Below are 21,830 nucleotides of genomic sequence, written 5' to 3'. Positions count from 1 at the left end.
ATAAGCAACTATATAAGAAATTGTTCTGTGACTTATGCAGTAAAGCACACATAGCTCATGTAAAATGACCAGTATTTCCTAGATTATTACTGTTGCAAATCTGGAATTCATATAAAGTTTACCTGAAATAAGGTACCTGTTAACTGTTTGTTTCAATATGAAGTATTTCTAGTTTGTATACAACACCCAGATTAAGCAATATAACATCAAATATCAAATTAAAGCCTAGGTATATCCCTAATCACATTCCCCTTGACTTGTTCCAGATTTTTAGAGGCAAAGCTTTCAGCTGTTCCCTGTTGAGTATGATGTTAGCTGTGGGCTTGTCCTGTATGCCTTTGGAGAAATATTTTTTAAAATATAAATTAATCGTCCATCTCCACAGCATTTCAACACCTACACCGTGACGATCTACTAGAACTTTCAACCCATATGCAATTGTTATGAATGCAATCTTATACTTCACCATTCCAGACCCTTCAATTTCCAGTTGATCCAGATCCCATTTACTGAACGTTTTGTCTCCAAGGTATTTGGTCTGAGCTATAAGAAGAATGAAACTGCTTTTATCACCGTCTTCATATGGCTTATCCCTATTTAACCTTCATCATTCACTGAAAATGCCATGTCCTCTTGGGTCACTTATAGCTGTCTAAAGCTGGGTTATACAGACTTTCCATGTGAACTCACAAGACCCTGTGCATATATCTGTTTTAGCACCTGTTCGCAATTTGCAATTTCAAGCTTAATGTTTTCTCCCCTGCATTGGACTACAGGCTTGTTGAGGACAGGAACTCAAGTCTTTTTCATCCTTGTACTTCCAGAACCTAACATCGTGCTGAAACAGATCAAAAACTCAGTAATGGTTTATGAATGTATTCATGATTTTATAACATTTTTCTTGATGTAATAACTTGTATTGTAATTTAAAATAATATTTAAAAATTCTAAAATAGTGTCTATATTCCCCTGAAAATTAGTGGGGTGCTGTGGGGAAGACAATAAATATTTTGACATGTCACCAGGCATATCACCACTGGGTCAAAGACATGTGTAGTGAAAAGAGCACTAAATCCAGAATTAGGGGGCAAAGTTTCCATTATTTTGGCACTAACTTTTCGTATTCATTTGGTCAAGCCACTTATCACTTCTGACACTTTTTTTTTTAATTGAAGTATAGTTGATTTACAATATTGTGTTAGTTTCAGGTGTACAGCAAAGTGATTCATATATATACTCTTTTTCAGATTCTCTTCCATTATTGGTTATTATAAGATATTGAATATAGTTCCCTGTGCTATACAGTAAATCCTTGTTGTATATTTTATACATAGTAGTGCATCTGTTAATCCCATGCTCCTAATTTATCCCTTCCCCCACCCTTTCCCCTTTGAGAAAGTTTGTTTTCTGTGTCTGTGAGACTGTTTCTGTTTGTAAATTAGTTCATTTGTTTTTTTTTTAGATTCCACATATAAGTGATATCATGTGATACTTGTCTTTCTCTGACTCACTTTACTTAGTATGATAATCTCTAGGTCCATCCATGTTGTTGCAAATGACAATATTTCATTCTTTTTATGGCTAATATTCCATTTTATAGATATATTATTTTATAATATATATATATAAAATCTTCTTTAGCCATTCATTGATGCACACTTAGGTTGTTTCCATGTCTTGGCTATTGTAAGTAGTGCTGCTGTGAACATTGGGGTGCATGTATCCTTTTGAACTAGAGTTTTTGTCTTTTCTGGATATATGCCCAGGAGTGAGATTGCAGGGTCATGTGGTAACTCTATTACACTTGGTTTCTTAATCTCTAATTGAAGAGATTCAAAATGGATGCTCTCTAAAATGACATCATCTTGATACTATGTGGAACTCAAAATTTTTCACATGAGAACATGGTTTCTTTTAAATGGTAGGCTTCTTCCCTTGGCTGTGTTGTCCTGTAAGGCTACAAACATGTAAGCAATTCTTATTGATGCTATAGTGTTTCATTGGCGATCCTTGCTCATATCTTCCTCATAGTTGAGGTTCAGTTGTTGATTTACTGAATCAGGATAATAACTATTAAGACTTCTATGCTCAAAGAAAACCACAAACCTAGTTATCAGAATGCAGTTTATGAGATACAGAGAAGAAATTTAAGGATATACAAAATTGAATTCACTAGTTTTATGCAGCAGGCCAAGTTTTACATGCAATATGGAAAATCTTAGGTGAGGCATGTATTATAGTTCAGTTTCAGTTGTGTTACTCTCAGAGTGAGAGACCCAACGTGATTCCTGTAGAATTACTGTAATAGGTAATAGGGCTGCTCAGGGATTTGGACCACAAGGAGATGTTGCTGAGGCCCACCTAACAAGCTTTATACACCATTTTAAATTTAGGTAATTTATAATATAATATTCCCTTAAATTTAAAGATCATTTCAGAGTTAATTTGAATAAAGGTGTAAAAAGCTCCCAGATTGACAAATTGGTCAAAAACCAGAACCATGATGCTGCTTGAAAATCAGAAACACTTAGATGCATATTCAGATGTATGGGACACAAAATTTTTTTCCACTGGATTTAGCTCAGATTGGACTTTAATTAAAATGTGCTGTATAAAGACCTGCTCTGTAATGTGAACTTCAGATTATATATGGATAAATAACATGGAAAAGAGTCAAAGAAAAGCCATATGTATGATGAAGAAACTGGTTATATTCTGGGAGGAGTAATTCTTTGCCTTCTTCACTGGTCATTTCCTGGCTTTATCAGGCCCTGGTCATAACTCCAACTGTGCCAGGAATTGAGTTCTCATGAAGTGAATTACCTGAGAATTACAGTTAGGATAAGGATATGGGGTCACTGATACAGGTAGCAGAGCGACCTTTCTAATGTACATATGTCAACACAACTAAGCTGGGTAATCTTGAGGACCCTGTAAATGCCAAGGAGAGGGAGGTATTCCCACAGTATGTTCCAGATGTACCCCAGTATTTGAAACATATCATTAAATCAGCTATATTTAAAACAATGTACAATGTGACAGTTTTTAAATATGTAATTGCATGATGCGACAGATACTAAGCACTAAGTAATCACAAAGGCCATTTTCATAGCACACTGATCCAAAAAGAATATTTGAAATACACTAGCTTATCAATTGCTTCTTCATGAAAACGGACAGTGGCAGAAATTAGAACTTTCCATACACATTAGTTTTTATTTGCATTACACACATATCTTACAATACATGCTATATAAACACGCTGTGAATATGGGAATAAGATTTTTAATTTTTCCACTTATGATACTAGTGAAGAAAAATCTATACAGCATAACTTTCTTCTAGATGCTGGATATCTGCAAAATTGTTAATATCCATTTGTCATTTAAGATTTAATAGCTCCAAAGGAGCCATCGCAATGTGTAATATGCAAGCATTAACAAATAATTTGTAAGATGCATCAACAGTAATTGTTTTATGCTATCAAAATAGAGCTTATATATTACCTTTTATAATGCCATGACACTGTAGAAAGTTTTAAATCTTTATAAAGGTACATATATATATTATTTTTCAAACCCCTCTGAGGTATAATTTTATTGCAGCAAAGAATGGTATGTCAAAGATGAAGTTAAAGCAAACTACTTTCACTTGCTCCAAACCTTCCAAAGCCAGTGGCTTTCCATCTCACTGTAAGGTCACAATCCACTCATTCTCATTACATTTCCGCCTTCAACTTCTGCTCCTCTCCCGTTTCGTCACTCACTGGCTTTCTTGTATACCTGAAGGACATCCGGAATATTCTAGATTTAGAACATTTGCATTTTCATTCCCTCTGTCTGGAATACTTTTCCCCAGACATCTACGTGGCTTGCTGGATAGCTACCTTATTTATTGAAATGTCACTTTCTCAGGGCTTTTATGGTTTCCTCTGTGTTTAAAAATGCAATCCCTGTACACACAGCCTATTCTTCCCTTCCCTGATTTAGTTTTCCTCCTCGCCATTATCACTGGCTAACTATATATATATATATATATATATATATATGTATTCTTTTAATTTTGCTTATTATCTGTTTTCTTTTCTCCACTAGAATGTAAGAATGTAAGCTGCAAAAATTTATGAATGCTTTTTTTTTTTGCTGTGGTTTCCATGGTGCCTAGATCTGTACTGGTCATATAGTAAGTAGGTACATGATAATATTTGTTGAATGAATGAGTGGACTATAAAACAAATATAAAGATATAATGTACAGGGAGGGTTTTGATGATGAAATGTATGTGCTGAGATGGCTGGAACTAGAGTTTAGGGTCAAGAAGTCACCAGGACCAAAATGTTAGAGATTCATCAACATTAACAAATTGGTTAGTCTTTTTAAAGTTATTGACAGTGACCATAATTGGTGATCATTGTGTTTTACTTGCTTAGTTAATGTTTGCCTTTATTAACCTATTTTGTATATATAAAAAGGGGGTTATGATGTTTAAAGGAGGGTCAGATTAGAATGCTGTTCCATCAGAAGTTAAAGGAAGAGAAAAAGAGAAAGAAACGAAGAAGGAGGCAGGGAGGGAGGGAAAGAAAGAAGAGAGGAAGGAGGGAGGGAGGAAAAAGTCAGTGGTGTCAAACATTTGAGAATTCTATGCCATAGACTTATTGTAACAGAAAAGTGATAGAAGTAACCTAATTCAATTAACGAATTTTTAATTAGGTGAAGGTAAATCTGAAGGTCTGGATATACATGACAATCAGTTTGTTTTCAGAATCATGTCAGAAAGTGACAGAATTACCAAAATATATTGTAACTTTTCTTGCTGTATCAGAGGAACTAAAGGAAGGCAGTTCTGATCAGGCCAAAGACAAAACTGGAAAAACAATTATCTATAGAAAATGACTACAGGGGACACCATAACTGAACTTCTTTTAATCAATTTAAGAACAGCACGCTGGGAAGTCTTCATAGAGAGCCATGTTGTAACAGATGAAGGGCGATTCTGGCTCAGAGGAGTGAAGTGGCCTGTCCACAGTCTCTAAGGATAGTCTCGGCAGAACTTGAACCAAAGCGATTTTTAAAAGTTCCTAGATTAAGTATTTGTATTCTGTTTATTTTAATTAATTCATTCTTCTATTCAACTAATATTTTTGAAGACCTGCTATATGTCAATTACCATCCTAAACACATTCCATATAGCATTGAAACAATCCCTGCTTTCTTCCCTTCTAAAGGTGGGAGACAGACATTTAAAAATAATTTAAATGTGCCCTAAGATAGAGATAAACGTTATGGAGAAAAGCAAAGCTGGGCGGGTAGATGGAGAGCATCTGTGGTGGGGTGGGACTCGGGAAGGGAAGGTTGTCACTGGAGCTCAGATCTGGAGAAAGAGTGGGCTTGAGGAAAGACGGCTCTAGATGCAGGAAAGAGCAAGTGCGAGTCTCCAAGGAGGCAGAGCCAAAGGAGCAAGGGGGCGATTAGTAGGGCGGCAAGGAAGAGCCGGATCTCGGAGGGTCTTTCACTATTCTAAGAACTAGACTTTGTCTGTGAATGAGACCGGGTGCCATGTGAGGACCCTGAGCTGTGTCAGAATCTGACTTGTGCTCGAAAACCTCAGCCTGGTTGATGTGTTGAAGGTAGGCGTGAGGGTGCAAGGGTGGAAAGAGGGGACTGGTTAGAGGTTACTGTGGGATGCAGGCGAGCGGCCCTGGGGCTTCGACCAGAGCAATGGTGGGGGGTGGGGTGAGGAGTGCCCAGATTCGGAATAATTATTGAAGGTAGTGCAGGCGGGGGTCACTGACAGGCTGCAGGAGGAGGTGGAAGAAAGGGAAGAGTTGAGAGCGACTCCAAGGCTTTTGTCCTAGAACTGGACGAGTGGAGTTGCCATTTCCTGAAATAGGAAGACCTCAGGAGGGGCAAGTTCAGGACATCTCTCATCTCTCTTAATCTAAAGCTCTCTGTCTCTCTCCTGTGTGTGTGTCTCTCTCTCTTCCTTTGTTATTTATCACTCACCTGTTGAAAAACTAGATTGTATGATGTATACAGTTTTCCACAGCATGGATTTCGCTGTTTCCCTTTGGTGACATTTAACATGTTCCCCTTTCCCCTGTATTTTCTAGAAGTTGGCAGGTAGGTCTGTAAGCTTGGTGAAATTCACCTCTGAGTTTTGTCCACACCCCTCCACAGGTAGGCCTGTGTACTTGCCCGCCCCTCCTGATCCCCAGGACGACGTCTCCTCCAGTTTTACTTGTTATATTAGTGACCATGAATAGTCCTACTTAGATCCTACTAACTTGTTAGAAGTTAAAACATTTATCATTTAGCCTTCATTTATGAGCTGAAATATTTCCGTAAAGAAAGTATGTAGTTACATTACACCTCACATAGCTAAGGTAGACTGAATGCTGGATTCTTTGCCTCTATTTACCAATATTCAAAGTAATGAGTTAGTTACCTAGCATCTTCCAAAATTAGACATTTCTTTTTTTTGTACAAATTCATGGAGTTAAATATACTCGCTGTATTTTAATTCATTGCAGGAAATTCTTATTGATGTTAATTAAAATCATCCTTCTTTGGCCCTGGGGTTTTTTGAACCACTCTCTGTCTCCAGTAATTTGTTTCTGAAGTGACAATATGCTCCAGGCTCCTCTTATCCATTTCCAGCCCTGAATCAGCCATTTCTCCAGGAGCTTAGTTTTCTCTTAATGGAAAATGGTATTGAGTAATGACAGTCGGGTGCCAGAGGTTGGTCCTTGTTTGGGAACTTTTTCAGTGGACAGAGCTAAGACATATATCTACATTTTAAAAAAGATAACATCATCCTGGGTTCATAGTGATGCTTCTAATTCAAATGCAGAACTATATACCATTTTAATTTAATCTCATCAATCTTATATATGCTTCTCCTTTTCACATATTGAAATTTTCAGGGTCCAAAACACCAAGATAATTACTTATTTGCATCATTCCACATGTGTAGAGCATTTCAGTAACAGAGCATGCAGTGTCTAATTATAACTGAAAGGTCAGGGTGAAAAGAATATTTGTTGACAAGATGAGTATGCATATTCTGATTAGAGCAAACAGCACGTACAAAGATCCAGAGGCTTGAGAGCACGTAGTTCCTTTAGGAAGGAGCAAATACTGTTCTACGGAAGGAGTGAGGGATTACAGAGTCGGGAAGCCTTTGGAACACAATGGGCCTCACATTGAATGCTGCAGATATTAGAGCATCAACCAGATTCTCAGGCTATTTGGTTTCATTTTCAGGAGCTATCTTGCGTTTGTTTTTAATAAAAAATATTACTTTTCTACTCTGTCTATATAAGCAGAACTTAAGTGTGAGAAAGGGTAGGGGTTACTTTAAGTATTACTATCCTTAGCTCTGTTCTACAGCAGTTCAGGGAAAACACCAGTGAAATTATAGCTCACTTATTTTCTGACATTTGAAGATGCATTTGCATACTAATGACCCATTGTCGTGGCATTTTTCTCCCCACAGAGGACAAAGTGTGGACGATAGTGTCTCATGATTTGCAGATGCAGACGACGGTGGTGGGCTACAACCCAGAAAAATACTCGGTGACACAGCTCATTTACAGCGCCTCCATGGACCAGATCAGCGCCATCACCAGCAGCGCCGAGTACTGTGAGCAGTACATCTCCTATTTCTGCAAGATGTCCAGGTTGTTGAACACCCCAGGTAGGCTGAGAATGGAATGTTACTTTTAATTATTATCTTAGCTGGTGATTGGAATTACCTAAACAGTCCAACAGGTGTGGCTTATTATCTTAACAGTCCAGTCTTCAAAGCATGGGCAGCTGTGAAAGTAAAATATGACCACTTGTTTTTTCTTTCTGCAGAAGGAAGCTAAGAAATACCATTTTTTTCAGAAAAATTCCATTGTTTCTAACTTAGCGATTTAAAACTTTTATATGCATATATGTGTGTGTGTCAGTGCTTCTAGTGCGTAATTATCAGTATTTGCTTTGGGCAAAAGTTTATCAAAGCTCCTTGTGAACTTTCAAGTAATTCCCTTTGAGTTCTTCAGTTGTCTCTAACATAGAGATGAAAGAATTCTGAAGGCTGTCTGCAGGTAAATAGCATATAGAAGAGCGATAGAATTTAGAGCTGTTTGTTGTCTGTAGTCATTTAACAGTATCTGTTGGTCTCAAGAAGTCTGCTCTTTTTTTCCACGATGGCTTACTTTTAGCAGTGCTTCAGGACTTGTGTGTGTGTGTGTTGGGGGTAAAGAAGATAGTTTACAAAGGGTATATTGGAAGTATCTTTATCACAAGAGCCATACACTCTGGGATTCTTGGCAGTAAATTCATTATGTTGACAGCAAACTAAATCTCTTCATCTATAGTATAACATAGAAGTAAAGCATGTGCTTTGAGTCAGAGAAACATATGTTCACACTTTTCAGCCTTGCTACTTCTCGCGTATGTGACTTTGGGGGAGTTCATTGAACTTCTCTGCCTCAGTTTCCAGTGTCTTTCAGTCAAAGAGGGATCATAATGCCTATTTCAGGGTGATTATGAGAATTTGATCAGGGAATATACTAAGTGCCTGTTATAAGTCTTGATGCACTTAAGGACTTAATAAAGAGCAAATAGTATATTGATGATTTTTTTTATTATTAAACAACTTTGGAAGTGGCATTATGTCAGAGACCAAGGGACTGCTTGATGCCCCAAATTAGTGTTGTATTGGGGCCAGTGTTGTAGGGAGTCACAGAGAAGAGTTATAAGCAGGACAGTCTATAATGTTTTGAAGATTTAAGTGCTTTTATGTGCAAAGCCTTGTGCTAAAATTACAGACAAGTATAACCTATGAACTCTAAGAAAGTAAAATCTGTAAAATATGAAAATGATTGGTTCAGACAATTATGCTTTTGGTATTTGGAGAAAGAAGACATGACTGTGGCTGGGATGTTGAAGTGATGCTTCATTAAAGAGGTTGAAAGACAATTCGAGGTTGGTGAGAGTAAACAAGAGTCTGGAGGACAGAATACGAATGATCTTTCAGGCCACGGTGAGAAGTAGTTTAGCAGAAGCAGAGTTCGTGTCAAAACACAGTAAGAAATGAGGCTGGAAAGTACAAATGGGAGAAACCGTGGAGGAAATTAAGTGCAATGCTGAGAATTTTCCCTGGAGGCCCATACTTCTCAGGCTTTAGTGTGCATGCGAATAACCCGGAGGGATTAATGAGACACAAACTGCTGGGCTTCGTTCCCTGAATTTCTGATTCCATAGGTCTGAGGTGGGGCTCCAGAATTTTCATGTGTAACAAGTGTTTTGGACTGAATTGTGTCCCCCAAAATTCACACGTTGAAGTCCTAATCCCTAATGTGACCGTATTTGAGACAGGGCTTTTAGGAGATAATTAAGGTTAAATGAGGTTATAAGGTTGGATTCCTAATCTGACTGAATTGGTGGTTTATAAAAAGAGGAAGAGTCAGAAAGAGCACTCTCACCAGAAACCAAACTGGCCAGTACCTTGCTCTTGGACTTACAGCCTCCGGAACTGTAAGAAAAGAATGTCTGTCGTTTAAGCCACTCAGCCGATGGTATTTTGCTACGGCAGCCTGAGTGTGCTAGTGCAATGAGTTCCCGGGTGATGATGGTATTGCTGGTCTAGAGACCACTGTGAGAACCATAGCTGTGGGCAATGGAAATCCCTGAAGGTCCCTACAACTGTTCTTCTATCCCCTTTCACTTATTTCAGCCTTTTATTTTATTTTTACTGGATCCTGTTTCAGTGCTAAGAAAAGTCAACCAACGATTATAGAAAATCCGGAGCACTAGGCACAATTAGTGAACCCCATCAGCTTGTCTGCCCTCAGTTTCATGAGTGAGTGCTCCCTGTGGAAGTTCACTCCAAAGATTCCAGTCCATCAGTCTCCAGTCCTGGAGGGGATGGTGTGAGGGAAAACTGCTGACCAGAAAAATAACTTGGTACCATCAGCTTTGTTTTCTTTATTTTCTTCCATTCTTCTATTAAACTCCAAAGTCAACTTTTACTGTTTGAATTTTTGCTCTCGTGGTTAAAAAACACAATGCAACCTCCAAATAAGTTTATCTTACAGTTCAGGCACCAGGAGAATTAGGCTAGAGGTAAGAGAAACAATTTGCTTTTAGCGATTCTGGTCTTGTAGTTCATTCCTTCCCTTCCCTCATTGGTATACTCTGTGCCTTCCCCCATCCACCAAGAAGCCTCACACACTTATTACCCTCCTTTTGGAAACCCAGGATGTCCAAAACCATCAGGAAACAGGATAAATTTGTTTTTAAAAATACTTCCATTACGTTTTCTCATAATAGGCTAAACACACTTCTCTTCAACCTCCAGACACCTTTTCAGAGGAAGAACTACTAAATTGAAATCAAGAGTGAATTGTTCATCTGTACAGTAAGCACACTATTTTCTTTGTGTTTGCAGACATTTGCAGGTTATTATTATACTTAGTAAACTGTGCATTGAAAATCATGTTATCATATGCTTCTTGCCTTTGGGGACACCCTCCATGTATCAAATTTTTACTCACACAGGATCAGACTTAATAAATGTTTGCTGACTGGAATGAAATGACAAATATATTGTTTTAAATATTACCTCATTCAACCTTCAGTCAGTTGTTTTTAAACAAGTGTGTACGTCAGAATTTTCAGGTTGCTCGTCACAGTGCTGATTCCATGATTCTGACTCGGGAGAACTTGGTTGGGGCACAGGAATGTTTGCTTTTAACAAACATCCATGCCTCATTCAGTGAACCGTACATTGAAAAATACCATCTTTAATTTATGGCATGAGGCCTCTCATCTTGGATTTTAAGGCATCAGTCCTCTGTGTGGGAGAAGATTAAAGGGAATATTAGAACTTGTCTCACCAACTGAAATAAAATGGCATACATAACTACCTGTTCCTCCAGCTAAAATAAATTGGCATAGTGGTATTTTAAAAATCCTTTTCGTAGACCATTGTAAAGTGAATTTCAGCCTACTCTTCTTAGTCATTTTTCATATCCCAATTTCTATTTTCAGGGTTAATTAATCTGTAGACAGCTGAGGCAAGGAAAAGGAGTGGTTGATATAGCAAGTTTTCCTGTATTACTGTATTCTGTATGTGTCCAAGTATGAAAGAATACAATTTAATACAAATCTTTAATTTACTATTTTAAGGAGCTGATGTTTTCTGTAATTGGTTTTTTCCCTCCTTCCTGGTAACGTTCCATTTTAAATATCCATTTACTCATTCTTAACTAAGGCTGAATTATATTGGAACTTCTGTAGTAGTACTTGTGACATCTGTTTGAATACAAAGTATATTCATTATAGTCATGGCAATTAAAATGAATATCAATCGCTTCTTGGCCTTTTGGCTAAGATCAAGTGTAAAATGAATATCAAATGGGTTTGTAATAGCTATGTACTTAAAATGTTATTGTTTTAAGAGCCTTACCCTCAAGAGTTCATTTGGGGCTCTATAGTTGCTAATGATACTTATGATAAAGAGTTGATTTTACATGTATATGGACCTCATTTTTATTTTGATAAATCTTTAGTTGTACCACACCATTAGCTAACAAATGTAGATTTACTCATTAATGGTTTCTTACAACTTTTACAAGGATAGTAATATATGACTTACAATGTTATCACTTTTTAAAAAATTTATTTATTTATTCATTTCTTTGGCTGCGTTGGATCTTCGTTGCTGCGCGTGGGCTTTCTCTAGTTGCAGTGATCAGGGGCTACTCTTGGTTGCGGTGAGCATGCTTCTCATTGCGGTGGTTTCTCTTGTTGCAGAGCACGGGCTCTAGACACATGGGCTTCAGTAGTTGTGGCACACGGGCTCAGTAGTTGTGACTCACGGTCTTAGTTGCTCTGCGGTGCGTGGGATCTTCCCAGATCAGGGTTCAAACCCATGTCCCCTGCATTGACAGGCAGATTCTTAACCGCTGTGCCACCAGGAAAGTCCCATCACTTCTTTTTATTACTACAAAATCTTTAAACGGAATCAATTTTAAAGTAATGCTTTTGCCATTCTTTATGGTCGTATCCATCCTTGCAATGTAACTATTAATTCAGTTGTCCTTAATCAACTTCACAAAAGACACAGAACAAAGACAAGGTTATTTGATTTCATCCAATTTGAAAATAAACAAATTAATTCTACCCAACGGAAAAAAAAAAAAAAAACCATTAATAGCTATCCAAAACCACAAGGATGTTAACATGTTTTATATTTATATCTCCAGAACTGCAAATATATTGATATCTGAACTTAATGAAAGGCAGAAATCTTTAAACAATGAAATCTACTTCTGAGAATAAATACCTCAAGAACTTAAATTTGATAAATTAGACACCAGGAGAAAGTATATTAGATCCCACTTGAGTCAAGACTTAGTCAACAATCCTAATGCTTTTAAATGGCAAAAATATTTCTCTATATTTGGATAAGACCTATTAGCCTGATTTTAAATGCTTATTTGTGTATTTTAGATGCACTGTTGTCATGTATTTATTTTATAAAACTTTATACTTTCTAATTAAGCATTTTCTTCTAAAGCATTTATTCCCTACATATATAAATATTTAATTATAGAGATATAAAGTTGATATGTTTCCTATTTTTCTGACTATATTTAGTGTTGATTTCATTTGTTCTCAGTGTTTTTCATTGTGCCATGTAGTTTTGTTCTCATAAGTCATAGTTTTATTGCTTCTTTTTTGGAAAGAAACAGTATAAATTATCCATCCTTTTGGGTAGTTTACTATTAGATTTTGTATCTATTGAAAAGGAGTTATGTTCACAATTTTTACCTGTTAAGTAAGCTGTGTAAAATTCAATATACTTTAATGATACTGAACTGTGATTTAGTGGCATCCAAAAGACAAGAAAACGTGAGTCTGGCATTGTAACTTATAACCTATTTTTAGAAAAAAATTCTAAACTTCAGTGAAGCTATCAAAAAAGTGAATTTTCAGCTTGTGATGTGCATTATAAGAAACTATGATGTTTAACTCTTGAAACAACATAGATAAAACATTGCTCAACTGCAACTAAAGACTGGTATTTTCCGTGAATGAGTTTCATTGTGACTAGTCAGTATGTCAATCAAAAGATTAATCATTTATCTACTTAATTATTATGTTAAATAAGTGTAATGAAATTGGAGGATACAATTAAATGGGACAAGCAATGAAGATAGTAATAACTAAAAGGTAAAATCAGAAAATTAAATCTAGCAATATTCTACACCCAGGCAACTGGCATCTTCATAGAGGACCCTGTAGTTAAAAGGGACAGAATGGTCACAGGGCAGAGTAGAGATTATTTCAGCAGTGTGGGTAGGAGCTGATCAAAGTCTCAGCTGGAATAATGGATGAGATAATCAATCCATATATATGTATTGTTTCTTGTGTATCAGGAATTGTGATATGTAGGCTGAGGTGTGAAGGATTCATTTGAGTTAACTAAGAAAAAAATGGCAGTGGGACATCTAGGTTTGAGATTTGAGAATGTGCAGTAGTTCTGAGATGCAGGTCAAGGAGCACAGGACTTTGAAGGAAATGAGAGACGTCAGAGTGGCTGCAGCAGAGAACATTAAGGTGAGAGAGAGGAAAGCAGACTTGAGGAGATCAGTCCAGAGTCTCTGAGTGATGGTAAGGGTTTCACTCCAAGGGCAAAGGAAGTGGTTGTAAGTAAGGGTATTCTGGCTGTGATGAGGAGGATAGAATCCAGGAAGGGCAGAGTTTGTATGATGGACCATCTGGTACAATGTCACAGGAGTGCAGAGGAGACTGGATGACCTGTATGTTCACTGGGAATTAGGAGGAAAGCCGGTTTTAAGTTTAGATAGTAGAATGAACAGGATCTGTGATTGCGTATATGTAGAGTAACTTTAGGGGAAGGGAAAATGCAGTCTTCCCAGTACCCAGGGGTAAAGGTAAAATGGATGACTATGAACAGTTGTAAAGCCTTCACAGGATGACTCAAAGAGGTCATGGGAGGTGCAAGAAAAGAACAGAAGGAAAGAAACTACTAACTTGAAAAAGTAATTTAAGGAGTGGATGCTGCTAACTAAAGGGCCTCAAAAGTAATGATCAGAGCAGTAGGAAGAGAATCAAATTAGAAAAGCCTTATAATGGGGAAGCTAAGGGAAATGTGTGTTTAACAATCAACAGGTAAAAAACAAAAACAGGAAAACTGAGATGTGGTCAGTGGTGAGACATCAAAGAAGGAAGTCAGCCCCTGGCTTTGGCTGTTGCGAGGCCACTGGAGTTTCACGTCTGTGGGGTCTGCTGGGTGGAGCCACTGAAGAATGAATGGCAAAAGGAAACAAGTGAAGGTTTTCAAAAAGTTCCATGGTAAAGGGATGGCTATATAGAGAATTGCTGCTTAACCGGAAGGCAGAGCCCAAGTGAGGGTTTGGGGATTTTAAGGATGAGGGAGTTATGAGTAAGTTTATAAATGTAGGAGGCAGTGAAGAGGACGAAGCTAAAAGTATAAGACAGATAAGGAACATAAGAAGTCCCGCGAGAGAAAAAAGAGTATGGAATTTGCCTTGGCAAAGAATGAACACCTGCTCTGAGAAAGGAGGTAAAGAAAAAGGTAGAGATTTCCATTAAATTCTATTGACCAATACCATCCTTGACATTTTATCTCGTTTAATTGTCAAAGTTATGCAAAGTAGATTTTATTATCTCCATTTTGCAAACACAGGGCTCAAAGAGGTGAATAAACTCACTGAACATCACTACAGCTGGAAGCGGGCAAGCTGGGGTTCAAATGCAAATCTATCCTACTATAAACCCTTTTTTCTGACACATTAAGAAAGTGTGAACATGTAGAGAGGTCAGTGTGCTGCCACCGAAGTGAGGGTAGAACTAAGCCCAGCAGTATCTGTACCCACCCTATCTCTTCAACCACCATTGAAAGAACATTTTCCCTCCTGGCATTTACTTTTTCTGTCTATGATTAGAAATACTCTTTGTCAAGTGGCCTTGGGTCAAATCCAATATTTTGATTAATAAATTAATCTTAAGGTCAGATTTATTGAGGATAGCTTGTCTGACTTCTACTAAAAGTGTACTCATTTCAAGTTGCCAACATTTTGAGCTTTAAGGTGAGACTTTGAAGAACATTGACCTTCTATAGCATGATAAAGATTGTTTTTAATGCTGCCGTTTTATTTTGTGAGTGCCTATGTGTGTGTAGCTTCATTTTTCAATGACTAAAATAGAAATAAATGAGAACTTTGAAGTAATCCTATATCACTCTGTAGAATTTGAAAATTGTCTCTTCGTGTGCTTAAATCAAACTTTTTTGGTTGTACATAAACTTTATAATTATACATTTTAATGACATCATAAAGTGAGGATAAATCTACTTTGTCAGATTTGATAAATTATGTTTTTATTAATCATTTTTAATTGAAGTATAGTTAATGCACAGTGTATTAGTTTCAGTTTTATAGCAAAGTGAGTCAGTTATATGTACTTATATATATATTAATTCATATATATATATTCTTCTTCAGATTCTTTTCCATTATAGGTTATTATAAGATATTGAATATAGTTCCCTGTGCTCTAACCTTTTCCACCCCCCACACTATCCCTTTTGGTAACCATAAGTTTGTTTTCTATGTCTGTGAGTCTATTTCTGTTCTGTAAATAAGTTCATTTATATCATTTTTTAAGATTGTACATACAAGTGATATCATGATATTTGTCTTTCTCTATCTGACTTACCTTAATTAATATGATAATCTCTAGGTCCATCCATGTTGCTGCACATGGCATTATTTTGTTGTTTTTTATGGCTGAATAATTTTCCATTGTGTATATACCACATCCTCTTTATTCATTCATTTGTTGATGCACACTTAGGTTGCTTCCGTGCCTTGGCTATTGTAAGTAGTGATGCTTTGAGGTGCATGTATCTTTTTTTTTTTTTTTTTTTTTGGTGGTACGTGGGCCCCTCACTGCTGTGGCCTCTCCCGTTGCAGAGCACAGGCTCCGGACGCGCAGGCTCAGCGGCCATGGCTCACGGGCCCAGCTGCTCCGCGGCATGTGGGATCTTCCCGGACCGTGGCACGATCCCATGTCCCCTGCATCGGCAGGAGGACTGTCAACCACTGCGCCACCAGAGAAGCTCGATGTATCTTTTTTAATTAGAGTTTTCTCTGGATATATGCCCAGGAATGGGATTGCAGGATCATATGGTAACTCTTTTTGGTTTTTTAAGGAACAGTATGGATACTGTTCATAGTTGCTGCACCAGTTTACATTCCCAGCAACAATGTAGGAGGGTTCCTTTCTCTCCATGTCTTCTCCAGCATTTATTATTTGTAGACTTTTTAATCCTGGCCATTCTGACTGGTGTGAGGTGATACCTCATTGTAGTTCTGATTTGCATTTCTCTAATAATTAGTGATGTTGAGCATCTTTTCATGTGCCTGTTGGCCATCTGTATGTCTTCTTTGGAGAAATGTCTAATTAGGTCTTCTGCTCATTTTTTGATTGGGTTGTTCGTTTTTTTGATATTAATCTGTATGAGCTGTTTGTATATTTTGGAAATTTATCCCTTGTCGGTAGTATTGTTAGCAAATATTTTCTCCCATTCCGTAGGTTGTCATTTCATTTTGTTTCTGGTTTCCTTTGCTGTGCAAAAGCTTTTGAGTTTAATTAGGTCTTATTTGTTTATTTTTGTTTTTATTTCCATCACTCTAGGAGACGGATCCAAAAAAATATTGCTGTGATTTATGTCAAAGTGTGTTCTGCCTACGTTTTCCTCTAGGAGTTTTATAGTATCCAGTCTTACATTTAGGTCTTTAATCCATTTTGTGTTTATTTTTGTATATGGTGTTAGAGAATGTTCTAATTTCAATCTTTTACATGTAGCTGTCCCATTTTCCTAGCACCACTTGTTAAAGAGATTGTCTTTTCTCCATTGTATATCCTTGCCTCCTTTGTCGTAGATTAACTGACCATAGGCGCGTGGGTTTATTTCTGGGCTTTCTATCCTGTTCCATTGATCTATATGTATTTTTTGTGTCAGTGGTATACTGTAGCTTTGTAGTATTGTCTGAAGTCAGCAAGCCTGATTCCTCCAGCTCCATTCAAAATACCTTAAATAGAATATTGAAAGAAAAGAGAGTTTTACTATAAAAATATCTTGGAAATATCTAGAGTATTATTGAGAAATTGCTCAGTTATTTATTCAGCAACATTTATTGAATACAAAATACTCTGCTGGATGCTATGAGAATACAAGGAAGGCAAAGATAATACTTTTTAAATAACATTTGCCTCAGATTTACTCTAAGTCCTTTCAACTGATAGAATCAGCCCATCCAGATTATCTGGCATAACCACTCTTACTTAAAGTCAATTGATAATAGACTTTAATGATATCTATAAAATACCTACATGGCAACACCTAGGCTAGTGTTTGGTTTAATGACTGGGCACCTAAGCCTAGCTAAGTTTATACATAAAAGTGACCAGTAAACATTATTTTTTAAATGGACAACTGAGAAATTCTAGAGTAGCAGTGATTTATTCCCTCGTTTGTGCAACGTGTACCTCTCTATGGAATCAGACAGGTGAGACCAACATGTTAGAGGTGTTGAGGGATATTTTATTCTCATATCTATCCATTTCTGATGAGGGCACATTTGAGCCTGGTGTCAAGTTGCCAAATGAAATATCATTTTATATGGTTACAGCAATGACAATTTGAATGAATCAAGTAGATCAACTTTAGTCAGGAAGATAAGTCAAAGAAAAGATTTTCCTGTTCTCTGTGTTGCTTCAGAAAAAACCTGTAGACGCCTCTATTTCACATTTTAACCAAATTGGCATATGTCCACCAGGGATATGGCATTATTAACTCATTGTCCACTCAGAGTTCTGCCTAGAGTCAAGCATTTCCATAGATCCAAATAAGAACACTCTATATCCATAACCTTAGAAAAGCTGCAAAATATTTCTGTCACCCCATCAACATTATTTTGCAGTTTTGTTGTTGTTTACTCATAATTGAATCAAATCCCATTGCCATGCAAAGTAAAGGAAATGTTAAAGAAGTTCAAAGAAACAAAGTTAAAAGAACTCATCTTTATGCATTTCTACGTAGAATTGCATATGGATGAAATAATAGGTACGTTTTATTTTGAAGACTGTATGTTTGGTAGGTTGTTATTTTCCCATCAGGGAGTGACAGAACTTCTCTAAAATACTAAGTCACCCAAATAGCAGCTGGGTTCTAATTACCCTGTTGTGTTTGCTTACTATTTGCCACAACCAGCAACTGGTAGTTTTTATGACAGTGAATAATGTTGCAGAGTGATAGTTTACTAGGAATGCCACAGCCACTTTGACCTTCACCTCATGTTTTAAATTCTCTTGAAGAAATGATGACTCTTTCTTTCTCTTGGTATTGGATCTGGAATTTAGGCTTAATATATTGTTACCTATATAGTTGGATAAATAATACTTAAAAATAATTATCTCCAAATTAGGTGATGATGTAAATGGAGGGGAAATGGCATTAGTATTAAACATTTACCATGGGCATTTACATATATTGGCTCATTCAGTCCACCTCCAAAACTTTGCAGGTTATATATCACAGTTTCCATTTCATAACTGAAGAAACAACTTCAGAGGGGTTAATTAACTCACCACAGGAAAAACGGTAAATATTGTGATAAGCGTCCAAACCAAGATTAAACTCTAGGCTTATGTGCCTCTAGAACTCCTGTATTTTCTAACAAAATATTTAAAAAAAATAAAAAGGAGGAAGGGGAGGAAAGAAGAAGTGGTAGGGGAGAGGCAGAAAGATGGGAGAGAGAGAGAGAAGGAAAGGAAGAGAAAAGGAAAAAGAGGGAGAGAGAGAGAGAAGGAAAGGTAAAAATAAAATGGGGAGATTATGTATTGAAGATGGCGGAGTAGAAGGACATGCGCTCACTCCCTCCTGTGAGAGCACCAGAACCACAGCTAGCTGCTGAACAGTCGTCAACAGAAAGACACTGGAACTCACCAAAAAAGATACCCCACATCCAAAGACAAAAGAGAAGCCACAGTGAGATGGTAGGAGGGGCGCAATCACAATAAAATCAAATCCCATAACCACTGGGTGGGCGAATTACAAACTGGAGAACAATTATACCACAAGAGTCCCCCCACTGGAGTGAAGATTCTGAGCCCCATGTCAGGCTTCCCAACTTGGGGGTCTGGCAACAAGAGGAGGGATCCCCAGAGAATCGAACTTTGAAGGCCAGCAGGATTTGATTGCAGGACTTCAACAGGACTGGGGGGAAACAGAGACTCCAGGCTTGGAGGGCACACACAAAGTAGTGTGCACACCAGGCCCCTGAGGAGGAAGGATCAGTGACCTCACAGGACACTGAAACAGACCTACCTGCTAGTTTTTGAGGGTCTCCTGCAGAGGCAGAGGGTGGCAGTGGCTCACCGAGGGGACAAGGACTGATAGCAGAAGTTCTGGGAAGTACTCATTTGATGAGATCGCTCCCAGAGTCCGCCATTAGCTCCACCAAAGAACCTGTAGGCTCCAGTGCTGGGTCACCTCAGGCCAAACAACCAACAGGGAGGGAACCCAGCCCCACCCATCAGCAGACAAGCAGATTAAAGTTTTACTGAGCTCTGCCCACCAGAGCAACACCCATGTCTACCCACCACCAGTCCGTCCCATCAGGAAGCTTGCACGAGCCTCTTAGATAGCCTCATCCACCAGAGGGCAGACAGCAGAAGCAAGAAGAACTACAATCCTGCAGGCTGCAGAACGAAAACCACGATCACAGAAAGAGAGACAAAAGGAAAAGGCAGAGGACTATGTCCCAGATGAAGGAAGAAGATAAAACCCCAGAAAAACAAGTAAATGAAGTGGAGATAGGCAACCTTCCAGGAAAAGAATTCAGAATAATGTTAGTGAAGATGATCCAGGACCTTGGAAAAAGAATGGAGGCAAAGATCAAGAAGATGAAAGAAATGTTTAACAAAGACCTAGGAAAATTAAAGAACAAACACCTAGAAGAATTAAAGAACAAACAGAGATGAACAATACAATAACTGAAATGAAAAATACACTAGAAGGAATCAATAGCAGAAAAACTGAGGCAGAAGAACAGATAAGTGACCTGGAAGACAGAATGGTGGAAATCACTGCCATGGAACAGAATAAATGAAAAGAAATAATGACTGCCTAAGAGACCTCTGGGACAACGTTAAACACACCAGCATTCACATTATAGGGGTCCCAGAAGGAGTAGAAGAGAAAGAGAAGGACCCGAGAAAATATTTGAAGAGATGATAGTCGAAAACTTCCCTCACGTGGGAAAGGAGATAGCCACCCAAGTCCAGGAAGGGCAGAGTGTCCCAGGTAGGATAAACTCAAGGAGAAACATGCCAAGATACATAGTAATCAAACTGACAAAAATTAAAGACAAAGAAAAATTATTAAGAGCAACAAGAGAAAAACAACAAATAACATACAAGGGAACTCCCATAAGGTTAACAGCTGATTTCTCAGTAGAAATTCTGCAAGCCAGAAGAGAGTGGTACAATATATTTAAAGTAATGAAAGGGAAGAACCTACAACCAAGATTACTCTTCCCAGCAAGGATCTCATTCAGATTCAATGGAGAAATCAAAAGCTTTACAGACAAGCAAAAGCTAAGAGAATTCAGCACCACTAAAGCAGCTCTACAGTAAATGCTAAAGGAACTTCTCTAAGTGGGAAACACAAGAGAAGAAAAGGACCTACAAAAACAAACCCAGAGCAGTTAAGAAAATGGTAATAGGAACATACATGCCAATAATTACCTTAAATGGGAATGGATTAAATGCTCCAACCAAAAGACACAGACTGGCTGAATGGTTACAAAAACAAGACCCATCTATATGCTGTCTACAAGAGACCCACTTCAGACCTAGGGACACATACGGACTGAAAGTGAGGGGATGGAAAAACATATTGAATGCAAATGGAAATCAGAAGAAAGCTGGAGTAGCAATGCTCATATCAGATACAATAGACTTTTAAAATCAAGAATGTTATAAGAGACAAGGAAGGACACTACATAATGATCAAGGGCTCAATCCAAGATGATATAACAATTATAAATATATATGCACCCAACATAGGAGCACCTCAATACATAAGGCAAAGGCTAACAGCTATTAAAGGGGAAATGGAAGTAGCACAATAATAGTAGGGGACTTTAACACCTCACTTACACCAATGGACAGATCATGAAGACAGAAAATCAATAAGGAAACACAGGCTTTAAATGACACAATAGACCAGATAGATTTAATTGATATTTATAGGACATTCCATCTGAAAACAGCAGATTACACTTTCTTCTCAAGTGCACATGGAACATTCTCCAGGATAGATCACATCTTGGGTCACAAATCAGGCCTTGGTAAATTTAAGAAAATTGAAATCATATCAAGCACCTTTATGACCATAATGAGATTAGAAATACTTCTATGAGATTAGAGATTAGAAATAAATTAGCTATGAGATTAGAAATAAATTACAGGAAAAAAAAAGTAAAAAACACAAACACATGGAGGCTAAACAATACACTACTAAATGACTAAGAGATCACTGAAGAAATCAAGGAGGAAGTTAAAAAATACCTAGGCACAAATGACAACGAAAACATGATGAGCCAAAACCTATGGGATGCAGCAAAAGCAGTTCTAAGAGGGGAGTTTATAGCAATACATTCCTACCTCAGAAAACAAGAAACATTTCAAATAAACAATCTAACCTTACACCTAAAGGAA

The 21,830-nt window shown here is 37.6% G+C and overlaps 1 protein-coding gene and 1 pseudogene across 3 annotated transcripts in view; both read left to right on the top strand.

Annotated features, from left to right (window-relative positions):
* CNTNAP2 (contactin associated protein 2) overlaps positions 1–21,830 on the top strand; it is a 2,034,513-nt gene that overhangs the window by 1,350,960 nt on the left and 661,723 nt on the right. For all 3 annotated transcript variants that reach the window (XM_060305187.1, XM_060305186.1, XM_060305185.1), the window contains exon 14: positions 7,495–7,695. In XM_060305187.1, the coding sequence (XP_060161170.1) occupies positions 7,495–7,695 (201 nt within the window). The remainder of the gene's footprint in view (positions 1–7,494; positions 7,696–21,830) is intronic.
* On the top strand, positions 11,358–11,521 carry LOC132597880 (U2 spliceosomal RNA; annotated as a pseudogene).

Source organism: Globicephala melas, chromosome 9 (assembly GCF_963455315.2).
Source record: "Globicephala melas chromosome 9, mGloMel1.2, whole genome shotgun sequence".
Lineage (NCBI taxonomy): Eukaryota > Metazoa > Chordata > Mammalia > Artiodactyla > Delphinidae > Globicephala > Globicephala melas.
This window is presented reverse-complemented; position numbering and strand designations above follow the sequence as displayed.